The sequence below is a fragment of the Saprolegnia parasitica genome (assembly GCF_000151545.1).
Source record: "Saprolegnia parasitica CBS 223.65 unplaced genomic scaffold supercont2.16, whole genome shotgun sequence".
Lineage (NCBI taxonomy): Eukaryota > Oomycota > Saprolegniomycetes > Saprolegniales > Saprolegniaceae > Saprolegnia > Saprolegnia parasitica.
The window spans coordinates 291,275-309,537 of record NW_012156410.1 but is presented as its reverse complement, the minus strand read 5'-3'; the positions used below and the strand labels follow the sequence as shown (position 1 = coordinate 309,537).

Genomic DNA, 18,263 nt, shown 5'->3' with positions numbered 1-18,263 from the left:
GGTCGTCGTTGCGGCCACCCGAGCACCCCGACGACAGTGGTGGAATACTGGTATATATAAGATGTTCAGCGCGTCCGTGGCTAGTACGACTCGAGAAGGTCTGCGAGGCTCGCAGCGATCTTATTGGCGTCCGGGCGCAGTGCCGGGTCGGCTTGCATGCAGTGGTTCGCGAGTCGGCGCAGCTTCTCGGGGCAGTTGGCCGAAAACTTGGGGCGGAGCTGGCCGACGGCGACACGCTGCACGATGACGCGCTCGTCCAAATTAACGTCGCTGTACGGCACGTCGTGCGTATCGAGCTCCGAGAGGAGCACGCCAAACGAGTAAATGTCGGCTTTCTCGCTATAGTCGTCGTTGAGCAACACCTACTCCAGTACCATTTAGCAATCGACACAAGACAATATTGTCCTCGTACCTCGGGTGCGATCCAGCGCGCGGTCCCGACGTTGGACGTCATGGTTTCCTGGTACGACCGGAGACGGGACTCGCCAAAGTCGCAGATCTTCGCGCCCTTCTGCGAGTCGACGAGGATGTTGCGGGCCTTGATGTCGCGGTGGATGAGCGGCGGGTTCTTGCCGTGGAGGTACGCCAAGCCTTTCGCTACGTGGAGCGCGTACGTGCCCTTGAGGCTCTGCCAATCAAAGGTCGGCGACGGCTTCTTCTTCATGAGCATCTCGCGAAGATCGCCGAGGTCCATGTACTCGAGGACGACCGCGATCTCGTTGACGCGATCGGTCACGACGCCAATGAGCTGGATGATGTGGGCGTGGCGCAGCGTCAAGAGCAGGTTCGCTTCGGCCACGAGGTTGCAAAGGGCCTCTTGGCGGTCGGCGTCCGGCGCCGTTTGCACCATCTTCTTGACCGCGACCACGTCCCCCGCGTAGCTCGCGAGCCACACGACGCCCTTGGCGCCTTTCCCGAGCGTGCGCGTGTAGACCATATCGTTTTCATCGAGCGTCACAATGGCCGGGTTGAGCGCCGACTGCAGCACGATCGACGACCGCTGGTGCGTCGGGTTGCTCCGCGTCTGCAGCAGGAGGTCTTTGTAGACCGGCGAGTTGTTGCTCATGACGTTGTTGCTGCTGCCGCGACCGCGCGCGAGCGTCGTCTTGCTCGGGTTCGTCGACGCCGACGACCCGCGCAGGTCCAAGTCGGTGGGCTGTCGTCGCCGGCTCCCAGGGAGCGGGTACGACGGTTCGAAATCGTTAAAGGTCGTTTCTGGCACCGTATCTGCGGCGGCGTGGCGCTTGCGGTACCAGAAGAAGCCGCCGATGGCTGCGAGCAGGACGGCCACGCCGGCCACGATACCGACGATGAGCCCGGTGGACGACGACGACGACGCGCCGACAACGCAGATGCTGTTGCCCGACGTGGTCGTTGTTTGGAGCCCGGACGACGACGGGCAGCTGCCAGCGACGGCCGGGAGCTTGAGCGTTGGGATGGCATTGAGAATCGTAAACTGATCTTTCGAGATGGCCCCGGAGAGCGGGTTGCCGTCGAGGTTGCTACACAGACATTGAGATCAACCGGCCTGTTTTTGGACGTCAACACGCACAGGCTTGCGAGGCCGGAGAGGCTGTAGACTGCACTTGGAATCGTCGTGAACTGGTTGTTGGAGAGATCGCTACGCAAAAAGTTGTCATATGAGCTCGTGCGACGGAGGAAGGATGGTACAGGGCTTTGAGGTTCTTGAGCTGCAGGTCAAAGGTCGAGAGCGCGTTGCGGCTGAGGTCCCTAGAGCCATTGAATGCAGCATGTGCTGTGGGTGGCATCGACCACGTACAAGTTTTTGAGGTTCGCAAGCTTGTCGTAGAGCGACGAGCCGATTGCCGGGAGCGTCTCGAGCTTGTTGTTGGGGAGGGCGAGGACCGCGAGCGACGACGGCAGTGCCCACGCAGGGATCGTTGTCAACTGGCAATTGGATATGGTCACGTCCGTCACGGTTGCCGGCACGGTCGGGTACGAGCTCATGAGGTTGAGGCCCTCCAGCGAGCTAGCCCGGACGACGACGGGCAGCTGCCAGCGACGGCGGGCAGCTTGAGCGTTGGGATGGCATTGAGAATCGTAAACTGATCTTTCGAGATGGCCCCGGCGAGCGGGTTGCCGTCGAGGTTGCTACACAGACATTGAGATCAATCGGCCTGTTTTTGGACGTCAAGACGCACAGGCTTGCGAGGCCGGAGAGGCTGTAGACTGCACTGGGAATCGTCGTGAACTGGTTGTTGGCGAGGTCGCTATGCAAAAAGTCGTCCTATGAGCTCGTCCGACGCAGGCAGGATGGTACAGGGCTTTGAGGTTCTTGAGCTGCAGGTCAAAGGTCGAGAGCGCGTTGCGGCTGAGGTCCCTAGAGCAATGCAGCATGTGCGCATGTGCTGCAGGTGGTATCGGCCACGTACAAGTTTTTGAGGTTCGCAAGCTTGTCGTAGAGCGACGAGCCGATCGCCGGGAGCGTCTCGAGCTTGTTGTTGGGGAGGGCGAGGACTGCGAGCGACGACGGCAGTGCCCACGCAGGGATCGCTGTCAGCTGGCAATTGGATATGGTCACGTCCGTCACGGTTGCCGGCACGGTCGGGTACGAGCTCATGAGGTTGAGGCCCTCCAGCGAGCTATGCACACGTCGTCATGAGCCTTGCCGCAACGTAGCCATAACGTACAGCGTCGTGACGGAGCTGCCGAGGAAGGCAGGGTCCCATGGCGAGATGCTCTTGAGCGGGTTGCCGCCCACGCCGGCGTTCGGGCCGCCGCTGACCTTGACCGCGCTACGAGGCATGTTGTCGTTTGGGATAACGAGCGCGCGCTCGTACCTCACGCTGCTTGGAACGGTGTAGTTCTTGATGGGCCCGATGGGCCCGTAGCCGCCAACGTCCGTGGTCTTGGGGTCGTTCTTGTACGTGAACTGCCACACGCCGTTCGAGATGGCGCTCGGGTAGCACTGGTACGGGCAGTCGCCGGCCGGGCTGACGCAGACGCCGCCCCGCACGGGCGCGCAGGTCGACGCGGTCGAGTAGCGCAGGCAGGGTACGCCCGCGTCGCAGGCCGCGCAGGTCGTCAAGACGTTGTCGGACGCGCAGGACATGCTCTGGCTCTGGTCTCGAAAAATGATGATGGGTCGACTGGCCCGTCTTTTGCGCGCCTGGCGCCAATATATTCCAATATTCCACCCGCCCCATACAGTGTTCCTGTCAAATCGCCATCGTCGAATATATATTAATATTGATTAGTCGAGCGACCACTGGCACGACGACACGGCCAGGACGGCCGGTCCTCGCACTAATACCTTGGCCCTGCGCAGTCGGTCGTTGCTACTCGGTCGGAAGGCTATACTTCGTCGCTCCAGAACCAGCGGCGACGCTTGCCGGACGTGCTGCTATTCACAAGCGTGTAACCACGCTGAATCCATGACGTGGATATTTGTCGGCCACGTTGGTCGCATGCGCGCGAATCAGGCTCGAGAGCCGCCGCACCCGCGTCCATACCACGCGGAGTATGGATCCGTGGTCACACGTGCACTGGTACACGCTACATAGCACCTCGCGACGCGAGAAATGCTGCTCGCCGAGACTGCAGTCGCAGCGTACAGAGTACAGAGAGAGTCCTGACACCGGAGCGCGCTGGAATTGAATGGTAATTTTCGATTCGTGATTCTTAATTGGTTGTGACCGTCTACACGCAGCAGCTTGGTATCGTGTCCAACGCCTGCATTCTAGGCCCGTGCCAGCGTGCAGCGTGCGCGCAGCTGATGGGACGCACGGAGATTACGGAGGACGCAGCGTGCATGTGGCGATCTGCGGCCCGGATCCTACACTATTTCCGTTTCTCACCGTGTAAAATACGCGGGATATGCAGGAACGCGTGCCTCAATTCAAAACACACGGTGGTAGCATAAAATAGTATGTGTGTATAAATAGTGTGTTGTAGGCTGCTCAGAACCAGCGCTGGAAGAGGCTGCGCCACTTGCCCCCGCCGACGATCTTGGTCTTGGTCGCCGCCTTCTTTGGCTTCTTGGCCTTTCCTCGGCTCTGCATCGGCGGCGGCGGTGGGACCTCCGGACGGTCCATCGTGTCGAGGTACCGCTTGACCTGCGTCATGGTGGCGCGCTTCCCCGGGTGCACCATGAGCATCGACTGGAGAAGGTCGAGGATCGCATGCGAGAAGAGGTGCTCCATGTGCCACATGCCCACGATGGCCTCGACGCCATACTCGCGCAGAATCGTGAACCGCCGATCACTGTCGCTTGGCACGTCGACAAGCGGCACGCCCGAGATCATGATGAAGAGCATCATGCCAAGTGACCACACGTCGGCGAGCGCCGGGTCGTAGACGTCACCCGCGTGCACCTCGGGCGCCATGTAGTTGAGCTTCCCGACCGTCTCGGTGGCGACGCCGGGAAGCGGCACGGCGAGGCCAAAGTCGCAGACCTTGCACACGTTGTCCTTGGTCAGGAGGACGTTCTCGAGCGAGAGGTCGCGGTGCGCGAAGCCATGGCGGTGCATGTGGTGCACGCCCGCGACGATCTGGCGAAAGTAATGCAAGGCGCGGAGCTCGCAGAAGCGGCCGCCCTTGGCGTGCTTGAGCGCGTCAAAGAGCTCGCCGTTGGCGCAGTACTCGAACACGAAGTGTTGGAAGCCGTCGAGTTCGAAGTGGTCGTCCATGGCCACGAGGTGGCGGTGGCGATGGCGTTGCAGGACGAGGTTGACGTGCTTCTCAGCTTGGATTTCATCGCGGATCTCGTCGTCGAGGTCGTCGAGGTCGAGGTCCGAGGGCCGCGTGCCGGAGATCGAGAGGTCGACGCGCTTGACGGCGGCGCGCCCGCCCGTCTCGTTGCGGCAGAGCAGCACTTGGCCGTACAGCGCCTTGGCGATGACGCCCTCGACAAAGTAGTTGGCCTTGGTCATGTGCACTCGGGGTGGCAACTTGCTCTCTGACGAACAGCGCGGATGGTCGACCGATCACGCGTCCCACTGTTTTGCACCGCCTGGATCTGAGGCGTGGGACTGCCACCCAGGCGACGACTGACCTCATCAGGTCGCCTCAACGAAGACGACCTCCTTCTCTGGTTCTCCGACGAGAAGACGGCTGCGATGTCGTGGCGCCCGGCGCTGCCGGCGCGATCGCCACACGCTCGTGGCGCGCTCCAAGATGAGGTTAGCGTCGCCGCCAATGTGGTTGCGCGCCAGCGTGCACTGCGGTACTGGCCACTAGCACCCACGCGCTGGGCTGCGCTGGGCTCAACAGCTGACGACACGCCAGCAACGACAGAGGATGGCTGCCTTGCAAACCATGGGCACATAGAAAATCATTTTTTATGACGGACTCTGGCTGCCGCGGTCATCACGGCAGGCGTTGCTGGGGGTGCTTTCGTAATCGATGCCAACGCGTGGCGGATCCAGTGGGAGCTTGCAGTATTGCAAGCTTGAAGAAGCCTTGCGACGTCCGCAGCCTGCGGACAGAGAAGAAAAAAGCAACACGTTCGAAAGTTCAGACCACATGGCGCCACCACGTCATCCTGGTCGGCCCATAATTGTTCGTGGACAAGGAAGGGGCATTGCCGCTGGCGCATCTGCGGATGGCGTCATGATGCTCGCGACGCTGCCTTCGTGCTTGGACGCACGCCATTGTACTATTGACATGCGCACGCAGAACGAGGCTTGTCCTTCAACGACGGCAGAGACACGACCGTCGGGCCAGTCGTCGGGCCAGACATCCGTCCACAGAATCTGCTCGCTGCTAACTGCACCGTCTCCAGGAGGTGAGCGAGCTAGAAAGGCGAGCTACTGTACAATGGTAGTGTGCAGAACTGGCACTGAACGATACGGCTAGCGGAGGTCTCGCCGCTGGCCGCTGCTGCGAATCGCAGTCAACGGGCATCGAGCGATAGCTATAATACCTGTAACTCGATGCGAGTTACGAGGAGTTAGGAAGACGGGTAGGCGGAGACATACTCAGCGGTTGAATGCGTTGGCCTATAAATACGACGATCGATCGAGGGGCATGGTTACCGTCCATTTCTGCAATGACCGACGCGCAATTGATGGCGCCGATGGGCCGGCGGGCGTCGTACTCGCCAAGCCACGCACTGTCGCCCGCACGCCGCCACCGCCGGTCCATGTCCATTGACAGTAGCGACTCGGGCATCTTGGATGCGCCATCGAGCGCCGACAACATCCGCGCCTTTGTCCGCATCCAGCCCACGACCGACGATGCCCGAAGCTGCGTCGAGGTGGCGGTCAACGCGCCAGCAGTGCTGAATGTGTCCAAAGCCAATGGCAACGACGTCAAGGTCTTCGCGGTGGATGGCATCGTGCAGGCAAGTGCGTCGCAGGCCGACGTCTACGACGCTGTCGGCGCTGCCTTTGTCGCGCATGCGCTCGCCGGCTACAACGGCTGCCTCTTTGCGTACGGCCAAACAGGCTCGGGCAAGACGTATACGATGGAGGTACTGGTACAGTTGTAGTACATCAATCGCTGACGACGGCGGCGGCTAGGGCGAGAGCACGCACAGCGAGACGCGCGGCGTCGTGCCTCGTATCCTCGAGGCGCTCTTCGCCCAGCTCTCGGTACTGTGCCACGGCTATCGAGCAGCGCCGTACTCAGCTCGTAGGCGCCGTTCGAGTGTCGCTGCTCGTTTCTGGAGATTTACAACGAGCGCGTCTACGACCTCCTCGACAACGACACCGCGACGTCGATGGACGCCAAGCTTCTGCGCGAAGACAGCCAGCAAAACGTCTTCGTCCAAGACTTGCTCGAGATCCCCGTGACGTCGTCGACGTCGGCGCTGCAGCTGCTCTCGCTCGGCGGCCGCAACCGCACGGTGGGCAGCACGGCCATGAACCGAGAGAGCTCGCGGTCGCACTCGGTGTTTACGATCAAGCTCACGCAGACGCGGGATGGCGTCCAGTCCACACTGCATTTCGTCGACCTCGCTGGCTCGGAAAAGCAGACGCAAACCGGCGCGACGGGCGTGCGTCTCAAAGAGGCACCTTGCACGGTTTAGAGTCCAGTAGTATCAATGTATCAAGTGTGTAGGCGTCGCAAATCAACAAGTCGCTCTCCGTGCTGAGCCACGTCATCACGGCGCTCGTCGACGTCTCGCGCGGCGTCAAGCGCCACGTCAACTACCGCGACTCGAAGCTCACATTCCTTCTGCGGGACGCGCTTGGCGGCAACTCGAAGACGACGGTCATCGCGACGATTTCCGCCCACGAGCGCTGGCTGCCCGAGACGCTCTCAACATTGCAGTTTGTGCAGCGGGTCAAGTGCATTAAGAACCACGCGATCCAGTTTGAAGACGACGCGACGGTGATATCACGCCTCGAGAAGCAAGTGGCGTCGCTGCAGGCGCGCCTCGACGACGGTCTCGACGAGCCAGAAAAGGACGTCGAGCCTACGGCCGTCGTCGTCGCGTACGAAGAGCAGATCGCCGACCTTGAACGACAGCTCGCGACACGAGACAGTCGACCGAGCGAGGATCTACACAAGCTCAAGCGCGAGATAGCAGCAAAAGAAGCCATCATTGCCGCCCAAGACAAGGAGATTTATGCCATCAAGGTTCGTCGAACCTGCTTGTCCGTTCCGTAGGCTCATCACACGCGTAGGACACGCTTGGCAAGATCGTCATGGACACGGAGATCATATTGGAAGAGCGCAATGCGCTGCTGGTCAAGGCTGCGACCTTTGATGCACAGAAGCGAGCGATGGACGCCGAGCTCGCCAAGGTCTCGAGAGCACTTTTGGAGGCCCGGGACGCTTTGGAAGGGAAAGAAAGGCTGCGTTTACGCTTCAGGAGATCATTGCAGACCTCCAGACGCAGCTCGAACACAAGTCCAAGCCTCGGCGCATGAGTCTCCGGCGCCTCTTCTCCAAAAAGCAAGGCCAACTTAAGGAGGGTTAATCATTTAACGTTTGCACATGTAATGTATAAGGCGGAAATTCGTCGTCGAGGCAAGCATGAAAGAGTGGTCGAGCTACTAAAGTATATACACTACCTTTTATAGTCTTGGTACCTTAAAGATGGAAGAAATTTTGGTAGACCGTTTCCTCTTCGGATCTACTCTTCGAGCGTTACATTTCAATTCCAAGAGGTCGAGCAACCGATTTGCTTCGAACTTCGCCTCGACGATCGCACGCATGGCCCACGTGCGCAGTGGCATGGGCGACGACGATCTGCCATCACCGCGATGGAAGACCAAGTACGATGCATGGCTACAGCAGTAGGGCTCATGGGCTACGCTCTGCTAGCAAGCTTCTGTCGCCGTCCCGCCTGGCCAAGCCCAGCAGCCCCGTCGTCGTGCCACGCGATCGCGTGCCAGCCCTCGCCAGCGACATTGAGCGCAAGATCGAGCGCCAAGCAAGCTGCTTTGCCGACGCGCCGCCACTTAGCGAGACCATTCGCTGCATGGTGCGCATTCGACCGTCGGCGAGCGACCGGCGCTGCGTCGACGTCGACCTCCCAACGCAATCGATCGTCTGCGTCACCACGCCGCTCAAGACCGACCGACGCCGGTATGCGCTCGACGGCGTCTTTCCCGAGGCAGCGACGCAAGACGAGATCTTCCTCAAGGTGGGCATGCCTGTCGTTGCGAATGTGCTCTTGGGCTTCCACGGCTGCGTCCTCGCGTACGGCCAGACGGGCTCGGGCAAAACGCACACCATGCAAGTACGCACAGAGGATACGTTGAGCATTCTCGCCGCATCGCGACGACGTAGGGCGACATGAACCCGAGCAGCGACGAGCGCGGCCTCATTCCTCGCGTTGTCCAGCAGCTGTTTGCGTCGCTCGCGGCGTCCCAGGTCGGTTCCGTTGACGTGGCTCGGCCGGTTTCGATGGGCTGCTAGACGGTGTTCACGTGCGACTGCTCGTTCTTTGAGATCTACAACGAAAAGATCTTCGACCTCCTCGACGATTCAGCGATCGAGCCCAAGACCGTGCGGGAAGACAGCAATAGTGTCTTCGTCCAGGACCTGTGCGAGACGCGCGTGGCGACACCCGACGACGCGCTGCGCTTGCTACAGCGTGGCGCCAAGCAGCGCACGGTCGAGAGCACGGCCATGAACCGAGAGAGTTCGCGGTCGCACTCGGTGTTTACGCTCCACTTGTCCCAAACGATTCACACGACCGATGGCCTCGTGATCGTCCGGCGATCCTTGCTCCATCTCGTCGACCTCGCGGGCTCGGAAAAGCAGAGTCACACGCGCACCTTTGGCCTCCGCCTCAAAGAAGTATGTGATTCGAACGATGTACAACATTGTCTATCGACTGGGGGTAGGCGTCGCAGATCAACAAGTCGCTCTCCGTGCTCGGCAACGTCATCACAGCGCTCGTCGATGTCTCGCGCGGCGTCAAGCGCCACGTCAACTACCGCGACTCGAAGCTCACGTTCCTTTTGCGGGACGCGCTGGGCGGCAACTCCAAAACGACGCTCCTGGCCACGATTGCGCCGGACGAAGCGTTTGGGACCGAGACGCTCTCTACATTGCAGTTTGTGCAGCGGGCCAAGTGCATCACGACCGCCGCGGTGGCCAACGACGACACGCAAGGCGCATTCGCAGCGCTGCAGCGCGAACTCGAGGACGCGCGGGCGAAGCTCGCGCACCTCGACGCAGAGCACACAGCCTCGACGCACGAGATGAGTCGCCGCCTCGACGCACTCTTGAGCGACAAGCTCGCGCTCAAGAGCGACAACGCGCGGCTGCATCGGGCGGCGGCCGCGGCTAACGAAGAGGTCGCGCGCTGGCGCCTCGCCTCCGAAGACAAGCGAAGAGACGAGCCGGACGACACTGCGGGTCGCTCCAAGCAGGCCGCGACATGTCGGTTGCCAAGTGGGAACGAGCCGCTGCAGATGGCACTCGCGGACGCCGAGACCCACCACGCGTGGCTCGTTGCCGCCATTCGCGTCGAGGCACACTCGCATGACGCCGTCGTGTCACAGCTCCAAACCCGTCTGGAAGCTCGTGAGAGAGCGTGCCAGGAGCTGGACCGCGAGGTCGCGGCGGCGCGGCAGTGTCTCGCATCCACCGAGCAAGCCGCGCCGCCGAGCGCAACCGCCTCGAGGACGCCTTGCGCGAGCAGACGGCGGTCGCCAGCGCACTGCACGACCAGCTGCAGATGCTGCAGTCGCGGCCGAGTACGTGTCATCGCATTCAAGAAGAGAACGACGCCGTTCCCTTTGTTCCAGTACGCCTACACCCTAACCCTATGATTAACCTAACCCTTACATGCAACGTAGAGCCCGCGGCGCCACCGCCGGTCGGAAAGTGACGTGTCCGAAGACATTCGCTTGGTATATGCGGCATCGCATGGCACGGACTCTGACGTGGGCGTAGGCGGTCGCATCCTTCAGCGCGCGCCCATTAACGCTCGACGATGCAGTAAACGACCTCCGTCTCCAGCACACGCAGATGCTGCATGTGCTGCAAAAGCTCGACAGTGCGCGTCAGTCCAAGAAGTTTCTTGAGCATGCGCTGCAGGCGTCGCTCGCTGACAACGCCGAGCTCCTTGCGAGCGCCAATACCTTGCAGGTAGGCGACGTTTCTCGTCGACTCTGTCACGAACCCGGCTTGTGCTGTACTTAGGCGGAGCGGGATGCTGCCCGTACCGCCGTCACCGCCGAGCGTCACCGCTTGGAGCTTGAACGCGACAAGACGTTGGCCCGGACAGCGTCGGCCCCCGTCATCACGACGACCTTACGTGGGTTCTCCAAGGCAACCGTGTGCAGATCGTGTTACCGGATCGATGAGTATGTACGTACTAGATGGACGTTAAGGACCAGCTCAAGACACTCGCGGCCGATAAAGTGGCGCTCAGTGCGCGTCTCAAGACAGCGCATACCAAGGTGCAGGCTCTCGAAGACGCGCTGCAGCAGCTACGGTGCGCTTCGGCTTGTGTTTCGAGACCGAGCTCAGAGATGTGCTTGTGGTAGAACGACGGATCCGTGGGCGAGCGTACGGCGCCCCTTTGGCCTCGAGCTCCCCACCACCTCTGCTTGGCCTGTAGGTGTACACGCGTCTCGCGCAAGAGGTGTTGACTGTGGTTGCCAACAGTGGTGCCTCGTCCGCCCCGTCCACATGGACCGACCATACGCACGCGACCGATCTCATTGCCGCCTTCCGAGCAGCCTATCACCACTTGCAAGCGACCCTTTGCGACCAGGCACGCCGAGTCTCCATCGTGATGTACGTTGACGACATTTGGATTTAGGCCCGTGCGAACGATCTCTTGACGAAGGAGCTCCGGCTGCACGCTTACAGTCCACGGCGCTAAGACGACTCTAGCTTTGTTAAAACCACGCAACAAGGTCGGATGGAGGACTCGTCTCGGCGCGAAGCCGCGCAGTGAACGCAGCATGGCTCGAAGGAATGTCGTCGCTCTTCATGCGAAACGTCGATAGCATCCGGTCGGTCGCGGCGGCAATGACGTCGAGCTCCGCATCGTAGCTCTGCAGGTAGGCTGCAAACGACGGCGTGGTTGCGTGGGACTCGATGAGCGACTGCCGCCACTCGTCGGCGTACGCGAGTTTGGCCAAGTGCGCGCGGAAGGGGCTCGCACACACCTTGGCGAGCATCGTGTCGTAGCCATTCGAGCGAGTGCGCGGAGGTGGATACGCGGCGTTCAAGCTTGGATCGCGGTACATCCATGTCGTCAAGCAGTAGCTACGAGGTGGCATGAGATGGCATATGACGTTGGTGCGACCGTGGGGCGCGGGACGGGAGCACGCGGTGCAGCATGCGGTGGGACGAGAAGAGCACGAGGCGACTTGCCGCTGGCGCAATCGTGATCGGCGCGTATGGGAATGGGAACAAAACGATTTCGCCGCCGTCGCCCGGCGCCCAGCGCTCGTTGAGGTACAGCACCGCCGTGAGGCACTTGCCGTCGTCGCCGTACGTGTCAAAGTGCATCGGAAAGCAGCCGCCATGGCCGTCGTTGTACTGCACCTACGCCATGATGAGCCATGTTCGCAGGCAGCAATGCGCTACCTTGATCATGTGGCGATCGGCGCGCAGCGACGGCAGCAACGCATTGCACGTCGTCCGCAGCGTCGGGTTGTCAAACCAGCGGTGGAGGCTGGCGTAGTCGGCAGACATGTCGGCCAGCTCGGTCTCGTGGATGTGCGCCTTCTCCAAGAGCAGCGGGCGCGGCGCGTCCTTGACGTACACGTGCGTGGCGTTCGGGTACAGCGCGTCGGCGGCCGCCAAGGACGCGATCTCATCGCGCAGCGCTTGCGCCAACGCGGGCGAGACGGCGCCGTCGACGACGTAGTAGCCATTGGCACGTAAGGCGGCGCCAGCGTCGGACGGCAGCGCGGCCGCCCACGCCTGCAGTTGCGCGTCGACGCGGGCAGCTGCGGCCCGGCAGGCTTGGCGCAACACCATGCTTTTCGCCACGCCTGATTGGCTACGGTGGGAAGATCGCAAGAGCGAGCACTTCTTTCATTACATTTCAGAAAGCCGTGTTTTTAAGGAGTTACCCGTATGGTACGAAATTCGAGACTAATTACTTCGAACTTCGTCGATCGGCTCTCTGCATACTACGCGGAGATGCGGGGCACGTCCTCGAGCTTGGTCCAGCCGACTTCGTCGACGTTGGACCACACAGCATCTGAGTAAAAATCAACGAACAACACCCCGTTCTCGATGCTGAGAGGGTGGTAGAGGCCACCGGGCCAGCCCTCGAGCTTGACGCGGAAGACGAGAAGCTTGGCCGAGCACGTGTCTTGGAGATCTTCCTGCACCATCTCGTCGGCGCAGCCATTGGTGACGCACGTGACGAGCGACTGGAGGACGCCCGACGACGAGCCAAAAAAGATCTCGCCCGGTCCTCGTAGGGCTTGTCGATGGCTTTGTTGAAGGCAACGACGTCGCCGTGGACCTCAAAGGCAAAGTCGATGCCCGAGGCCGTGCGGATGGCAGCAAGGGCCGCCTCGAAGCTCTCGGTGTTGTCCCGGATGCCCATGCGCGTCTTGAGCGGCAGCGCCTTGTTGGATTGCGAAAAGTTGAACGCCATCCTCGTCTTGTTGTTGTTGAGATTGAAAGTTGAAAAGTGCGATCCGAGTGAGATCGCGTGGCGCCAATGGTCTATATAAATGACCCCCCAATATGGCGCCTCGCGAAACAACTTTTCGGGAAAAGATATCTGTATACTTGCGAGACTGGAGCTGGCGCAGCGGCAACCGGGGGCGGCCAGGAAAGACACACACCAAGTCGACGGTGACATTGCTACGCGCACGACCAGCAAGAACTCCGTCGGTTCAGACCAAGCCGCGTGGCCGCCACGATCAAGGGCGAGATAGCATGCGGAGTTCATATCTTTTCCCGAAAAGTCGTTTCGTGAGGCGCCATGACCGGTCCCGTGCTATATATATATACTGATATATATATACTGATATGCAATACCAGCCATGGGAAACAACTGAAGAGCATGTCCACCGCTGGGTCTTCGACGAAGCGACCGCAATTGTACTAGCGGCCAAGAGAAGGAAGCAGACACATGGCCGAGTCCCGTCATCCGTTCCTCGAAACCCACATGCATTTCATGCGAGAATACCCACACGCAGCCGTCTTCCAACGCAGCGGATATGTGGAGACAAACGACGAGCGGCCAAGACCAAACACAATACCGTCGCCAACTTGGTCCGGTAGTGATTCGACAAAGCAACCATGAACCCACGGAACATCGATTATTGCGTCGCAGCGATGGCTGCGATCATTTGCATCATCCGATTTGACGTTGGATGCTTGCGCCATCAGATCGGATTGAGTTTTAATGGCACGTAGTAACACGTCGTCCATCGACGCGGTTCCTTGCGGGCACCTTGCAGGGCGGCCTGTTGGATCAGCGGGTGAGCAAGGGGTTCACCCATCGCAACAAAGCCTTCCATCAACTCGTAGAAATCAACTACCATGGCATCTCCTCGAGTCATTGGCTTTTCGTGCCATGCGTGGGATCATTGGCCTTGCCCTTGCCTAGAGCGTCTTGTGCTTCTTCTTCGCAGAGGTAGATCTTGGTCAGAGTGGTCATCCAGAACGACGACACGCTAGCCCACTCGTCGCAAACGTCAAGGGAATGCACCGCACCGCACACATAATACCGTCGTCGTTGTCTGAGCTATGCGTGTCGGGAGCGTCGTCCGTGGATGCCAATGTCTCGCGCTGCATGCCAGGCTTCTCCGACCAGTACTCGAGCATAATAAGATCGTAGTGCGACGGTGGGTTCGTTGGTCCAGGGTCGCTGCCAGTTTTGGCTGGGTTGGACAGCTTGGACGTCGACCTCGCAGTTCGCATGCGAGCAAACGATTTTGTAGGGATGAGATGCAGTGGAAGCCTGGATACCGCACCTTGTTGTTGATTTGCCTGACCGTGAACGCACGACCCATGAGGGCACTGAGCTCGGCAGCAAGACACTCAGCCGCGTCGTTCTTCTGCATGTTCTTTGTGAGTTCCGACTTGTACCGAAGCTGAAAGAGCTTGAAGATACTCTCGTCGCACCACACGACAGGCTCTTCTTCGACGATACGCTTCTTGATTGCCTTGGGGGCTTGGTTGGCGTCTCGTCGGTGGCTGTTTCAACTGTCGTCGCCGCGTCCGAAACCGTCTCCACTGCTGTTATCACGTCCACGACGACGGCGCGCGGTTCGGCACGATCGGTGGTTGGTGCATCGGTCGTCGGCTTACCCTTGGTCTTCTGACCCTTCGCGCGGCCCTTGCCTGCCGTCAATGAGGTCGAGCGAACGCTCCTCAGTCTTCCTTTGGCGCCCTTAGCGGAGGCCCTTCGCGTCAAGTTGAATCCCAAATCTATCAATACGTGTATCCGGAAATTCTAGCGTATCACAGACGATTATTTTGGCGCTTCTAGCGAATGAAAGGGTCAGGACAATTCGCCGACCTGCCTCTTGGTGGTCGCTGATGCACGGATCGGATTGACCAAGGTTATCCGCCGGTGCCACAAGATCGGCTTGGAGAGGACGCGTGGATAGCTCGATATCTATGGTGAAGCGGAAGTTTCGACCGTTGTGGTCGGCTCCTGCAGAAATACGCAATACTCAGTTCTTATCTTGCTTTCTGGTGCGCGCGTGCGAAGGCCGCTCGGTGTGCCAGGAGTGGAACCACCTCACAAGGCGCGGGGAAGACATGAGTCGTGCGTGCGGCAATGTCGGCCTGGACTTGGTGTGTCTTTCCTGGCCACCCGCGGTCGCCGCTGCGCCACTTCCGGTCTTGCGAGTATAAAGATATCTTTTCCCGAAAAATCGTTTCGCAAGGCGCCATATTGGGGCGACATTTATATAGATCATTGGCGCCATCTCCAACTTCATTTTTCAACTTGCAATCTCAACAGCAACAAGAAGCCGAGGATGGCGTTCAACTTTACGCAATCCAACAAGGCGCTGCCGCTCAAGACCCGCATAAACATCCGGGACAACGCCGAGAGCTTCGAGGTGTCTTTCGCCGCCATCCGCGCGGCCTCGGCATCGACTTTGCTTTCGAGGTCCACGGCGACGTCGTCGCCTTCAACAAAGCCATCGACAAGCCCTACGAGGACCGCCTTGGCGAGATCTTTTTTGGCTCGTCGTCAGGCGTCCTCCAGTCGCTCGTCACGTGCGTCACCAATGGCTGCGTCGACGCGTTGGTGCAGGAAGATTTCCAAGACGCGTGCTCGGCCAAGCTCCTCGTCTTCCGCGTCAAGCTCGAGGGCTGGCCCGGTGGCCTCTACCACCCTCTCAGCATCGAGAACGGGGTGTTGTTCGTTGATTTTTACGCGGATACTGTGTGGACCAGCGTCGACGAAGTCGGGAGCACCAAGTTTGAAGACATACCCCGCATCTCGGCCCTCGACATGCCGCCGTTGTCAAGCCCGTCGCCTATCAATCGGTAGCCTCACAGCCCGTCGCCTATCAACCGGTCGCCTCACAGCCCGTCGCCTATCAACCGGTTGCGTCACAGCCCGTCGCCTATCAACCGGTCGCCTCACAGCCCGTCGCCTATCAACCGGTTGCGTCACAGCCCGTCGCCTATCAACCGGTCGCGTCACAGCCCGCCGTCGTCAAGCCCGTCGCCTTCATGCCAACTTCTGTCAGTAACCTCGTGGACCAGAACGGCCTCGTGGTCGGTCACTGGAAGGTTGGCATCTGTGACTGCTGCACGGACGTCGTTCCGAACGCCTGCATGTCGTGCATCTGCCCCTGGGTCTCGCTCGCACAAATCGTCCACCGCATCGGTCTCTACTCGTACTTCAGTGCGCTCGTCGTCATTGGCGTCGTCTACCTCGCGCCAGTGATCGCTTTCCCGCTTGCGAGGGACTATGCCGAGCAGTGCACAGTACGGGTACTATGACGACGAGGCGTGCCGCAACGCCGATATTTCACAGGCCATCGGCTCGCTTGCCTATGTGGCCACCGGGCTTATTATCTGGGTCATCCGCAACAACGTCCGCCGGGTGTTCCAGATCCGCGGCAACGCGTGCGAAGATTGCTTGTATGCGTGTTGCTGCAGCTGCTGCACCATCGCGCAGATGGCCACGCACACGGACGCGTACATCAAGGGAGCCTTCTGCAGCTTCAGCCCCAAAAACACGCTCCCGGGCTACGTCCAACGGTGAAGCACATGAGCCAGCGCGAACGATTGCATACGTAAATAAATATATCAATACATGTATACTCTATCGCATGGGCTTTCGGTGCATACGTGACATAAGACTCGCAACTCGAACGGCCGCGACCGAACAGTGCATGGAACGTAAGGCGCACTCCAACTCTGTGCGACTCCGCTCCTGGCAACAACCAGTTGCAGTAGAGAGTCGGAGGCTGCACTCCCTCAACACCAGCCAGTGTACTCGAAAGCAGAACGGAAAGCGGCAGCGACGCTACGTCGACTGCCTGCAGCCAAAGACTGAACAGGCCCACGTCAACGGTCTTTTCCCGTACTACGCAACATGCTACACATCGGCTCAGTGGCGATGACTGGGGCTAGGGTCAGCACAACCAATGCCTTTCTACATCACCACCCTTCAAGGTCAGTGGGAAAGGCACAAATGCACACGACGTGTGCGAAGACAGTCGATTAATCCAGCGAGGGAATCGTCGCATGGAGATGAAGCCAGACCAAGGCGACAATCTCAATTCTCCATGGGGGGTGTCATTTTTGTTGCAACTCATTCAGAACCAAGCATCTTTGTACGGTTGCCTCGACGTCAACAAGAGCGTCAGGAAGGTTGTGGGTTCGAGTCACGGACGCGATTGGGCAGCTCACATGCGTCTTGCATAATGTGGTCTTAAACACGATCCCTGGATGCAACCAAGGGAATACAAATAAGATGATGTATTATTCCCTGGATGCAAGGCGACGGCGACACTGGGAGAGCCACATCAACTCCATCAAACGGACAGCCGCAACGTTTACTAATGCATCGTAGTGTACAGTCAATGTTGAAAAGAAACACATCACAGCGCGTAGAGCTGGCTCGTGCTCGACGGTAGTCGGCGCTTGTAAAAGAGCACGTACGCGGCGTTGGAGACGACCTTGGACGACGGGATCTCACCCACCACTTCGTCGTCAAAGCAGAGCCAGACGTGCGACGTGGGCACGACACTTTCGAGCATCACGTCGTCGTTCTTCGGGAGGTCAAAGCGGCAGTAGGTCGTGTAGTGGCCTTCGCTGAGCCCGCCCGTGTGGTTGGCGACCGCGTACAGGTCGTAGAGACCGCTGTTGACGTCGGACGGGACTTGATGCAAGTACGGGCTCAAGTCAAGTCCTTCCAGCGGAAACGTCACGAGCTCGTTGACCTTGTGGTGCTGGACGCTCGAGTAGTGAAAGCGCTTGAGGTGCAGCATGAGAATGTCGGGCGATCGCGCGAGGTCCGTGTAGCGAGAGCCACCTGATGTGCTCTGGCACTGCTCGCACGCCCAGTCGACGCCCATGCGCTCCGTGGCCATGAACGACTCGAGGCATCGACGCAAGGTCAACTCTGGCACGTGGCGCGTCACCGGGCGCAGCGCCGACGCGTAGTCGTCCACATACATCGGCGGCGACGTCCACTCGAGCACGACGACCTCGGGCGGCGTCACATACCGTAGGAACGGCGTCGCGTCGCACGGCAGCTCGACGGTCTTCCGTGGATTGCTCATGGCCATCGCGCCAAGGCTGTAGGCTGCCGTCGGTGCCATCACGCGACTCAGTTCGTCGCGAACCGCGGCGTAGAGCTCGGCCGTGGTTCGGTCCGACCCGAGCGAGAGCACAAACGGGACGCCACAGAGCTGGCCGTCGACCCGGTGGACGAC

At 60.0% G+C, this 18,263-nt stretch overlaps 7 protein-coding genes across 7 annotated transcripts in view; 3 read left to right on the top strand and 4 right to left on the bottom strand.

Moving 5' to 3' along the window:
* Window positions 1-36: 36 nt before the first annotated feature.
* SPRG_04928 (TKL protein kinase) lies at window positions 37-3,073 on the bottom strand (the record flags this gene model as incomplete). The annotated part of the gene is made up of 6 exons (XM_012344066.1): window positions 37-362; window positions 413-1,502; window positions 1,553-1,621; window positions 1,672-1,731; window positions 2,394-2,603; window positions 2,652-3,073. The coding sequence occupies 6 exons, from the start codon at window positions 3,071-3,073 to the stop codon at window positions 81-83; spliced, it is 2,133 nt and encodes a 710-aa protein (XP_012199456.1). The 3' UTR covers window positions 37-80.
* Window positions 3,074-3,920: 847 nt separating this feature from the next.
* On the bottom strand, window positions 3,921-4,892 carry SPRG_19714 (serine/threonine protein kinase; the record flags this gene model as incomplete). Its single annotated transcript, XM_012344143.1, has 1 exon — window positions 3,921-4,892. The coding sequence occupies one exon, from the start codon at window positions 4,890-4,892 to the stop codon at window positions 3,921-3,923; it is 972 nt and encodes a 323-aa protein (XP_012199533.1).
* A 3,232-nt stretch (window positions 4,893-8,124) lies between these two features.
* On the top strand, window positions 8,125-10,196 carry SPRG_19713 (hypothetical protein; the record flags this gene model as incomplete). The annotated part of the gene is made up of 5 exons (XM_012344142.1): window positions 8,125-8,186; window positions 8,236-8,653; window positions 8,704-8,787; window positions 8,833-9,216; window positions 9,264-10,196. The coding sequence occupies 5 exons, from the start codon at window positions 8,125-8,127 to the stop codon at window positions 10,194-10,196; spliced, it is 1,881 nt and encodes a 626-aa protein (XP_012199532.1).
* Window positions 10,197-11,646: 1,450 nt separating this feature from the next.
* SPRG_19711 (hypothetical protein) lies at window positions 11,647-12,366 on the bottom strand (the record flags this gene model as incomplete). Its single annotated transcript, XM_012344141.1, has 2 exons — window positions 11,647-11,928; window positions 11,971-12,366. The coding sequence occupies 2 exons, from the start codon at window positions 12,364-12,366 to the stop codon at window positions 11,647-11,649; spliced, it is 678 nt and encodes a 225-aa protein (XP_012199531.1).
* A 1,734-nt stretch (window positions 12,367-14,100) lies between these two features.
* On the top strand, window positions 14,101-14,451 carry SPRG_19710 (hypothetical protein; the record flags this gene model as incomplete). Its single annotated transcript, XM_012344140.1, has 1 exon — window positions 14,101-14,451. The coding sequence occupies one exon, from the start codon at window positions 14,101-14,103 to the stop codon at window positions 14,449-14,451; it is 351 nt and encodes a 116-aa protein (XP_012199530.1).
* A 1,596-nt stretch (window positions 14,452-16,047) lies between these two features.
* SPRG_19709 (hypothetical protein) lies at window positions 16,048-16,585 on the top strand (the record flags this gene model as incomplete). The annotated part of the gene is made up of 2 exons (XM_012344139.1): window positions 16,048-16,260; window positions 16,355-16,585. 2 exons carry the CDS (start codon window positions 16,048-16,050, stop codon window positions 16,583-16,585), a joined length of 444 nt encoding a protein of 147 aa, XP_012199529.1.
* Window positions 16,586-17,426: 841 nt separating this feature from the next.
* Window positions 17,427-18,263, bottom strand: part of SPRG_19708 (hypothetical protein) — a gene marked incomplete at both ends in the record, with an annotated part of 3,820 nt that continues 2,983 nt past the window's right edge. The window contains one exon of the mRNA XM_012344138.1: window positions 17,427-18,239. Coding sequence (XP_012199528.1) covers window positions 17,427-18,239 — 813 coding nt within the window. The remainder of the gene's footprint in view (window positions 18,240-18,263) is intronic.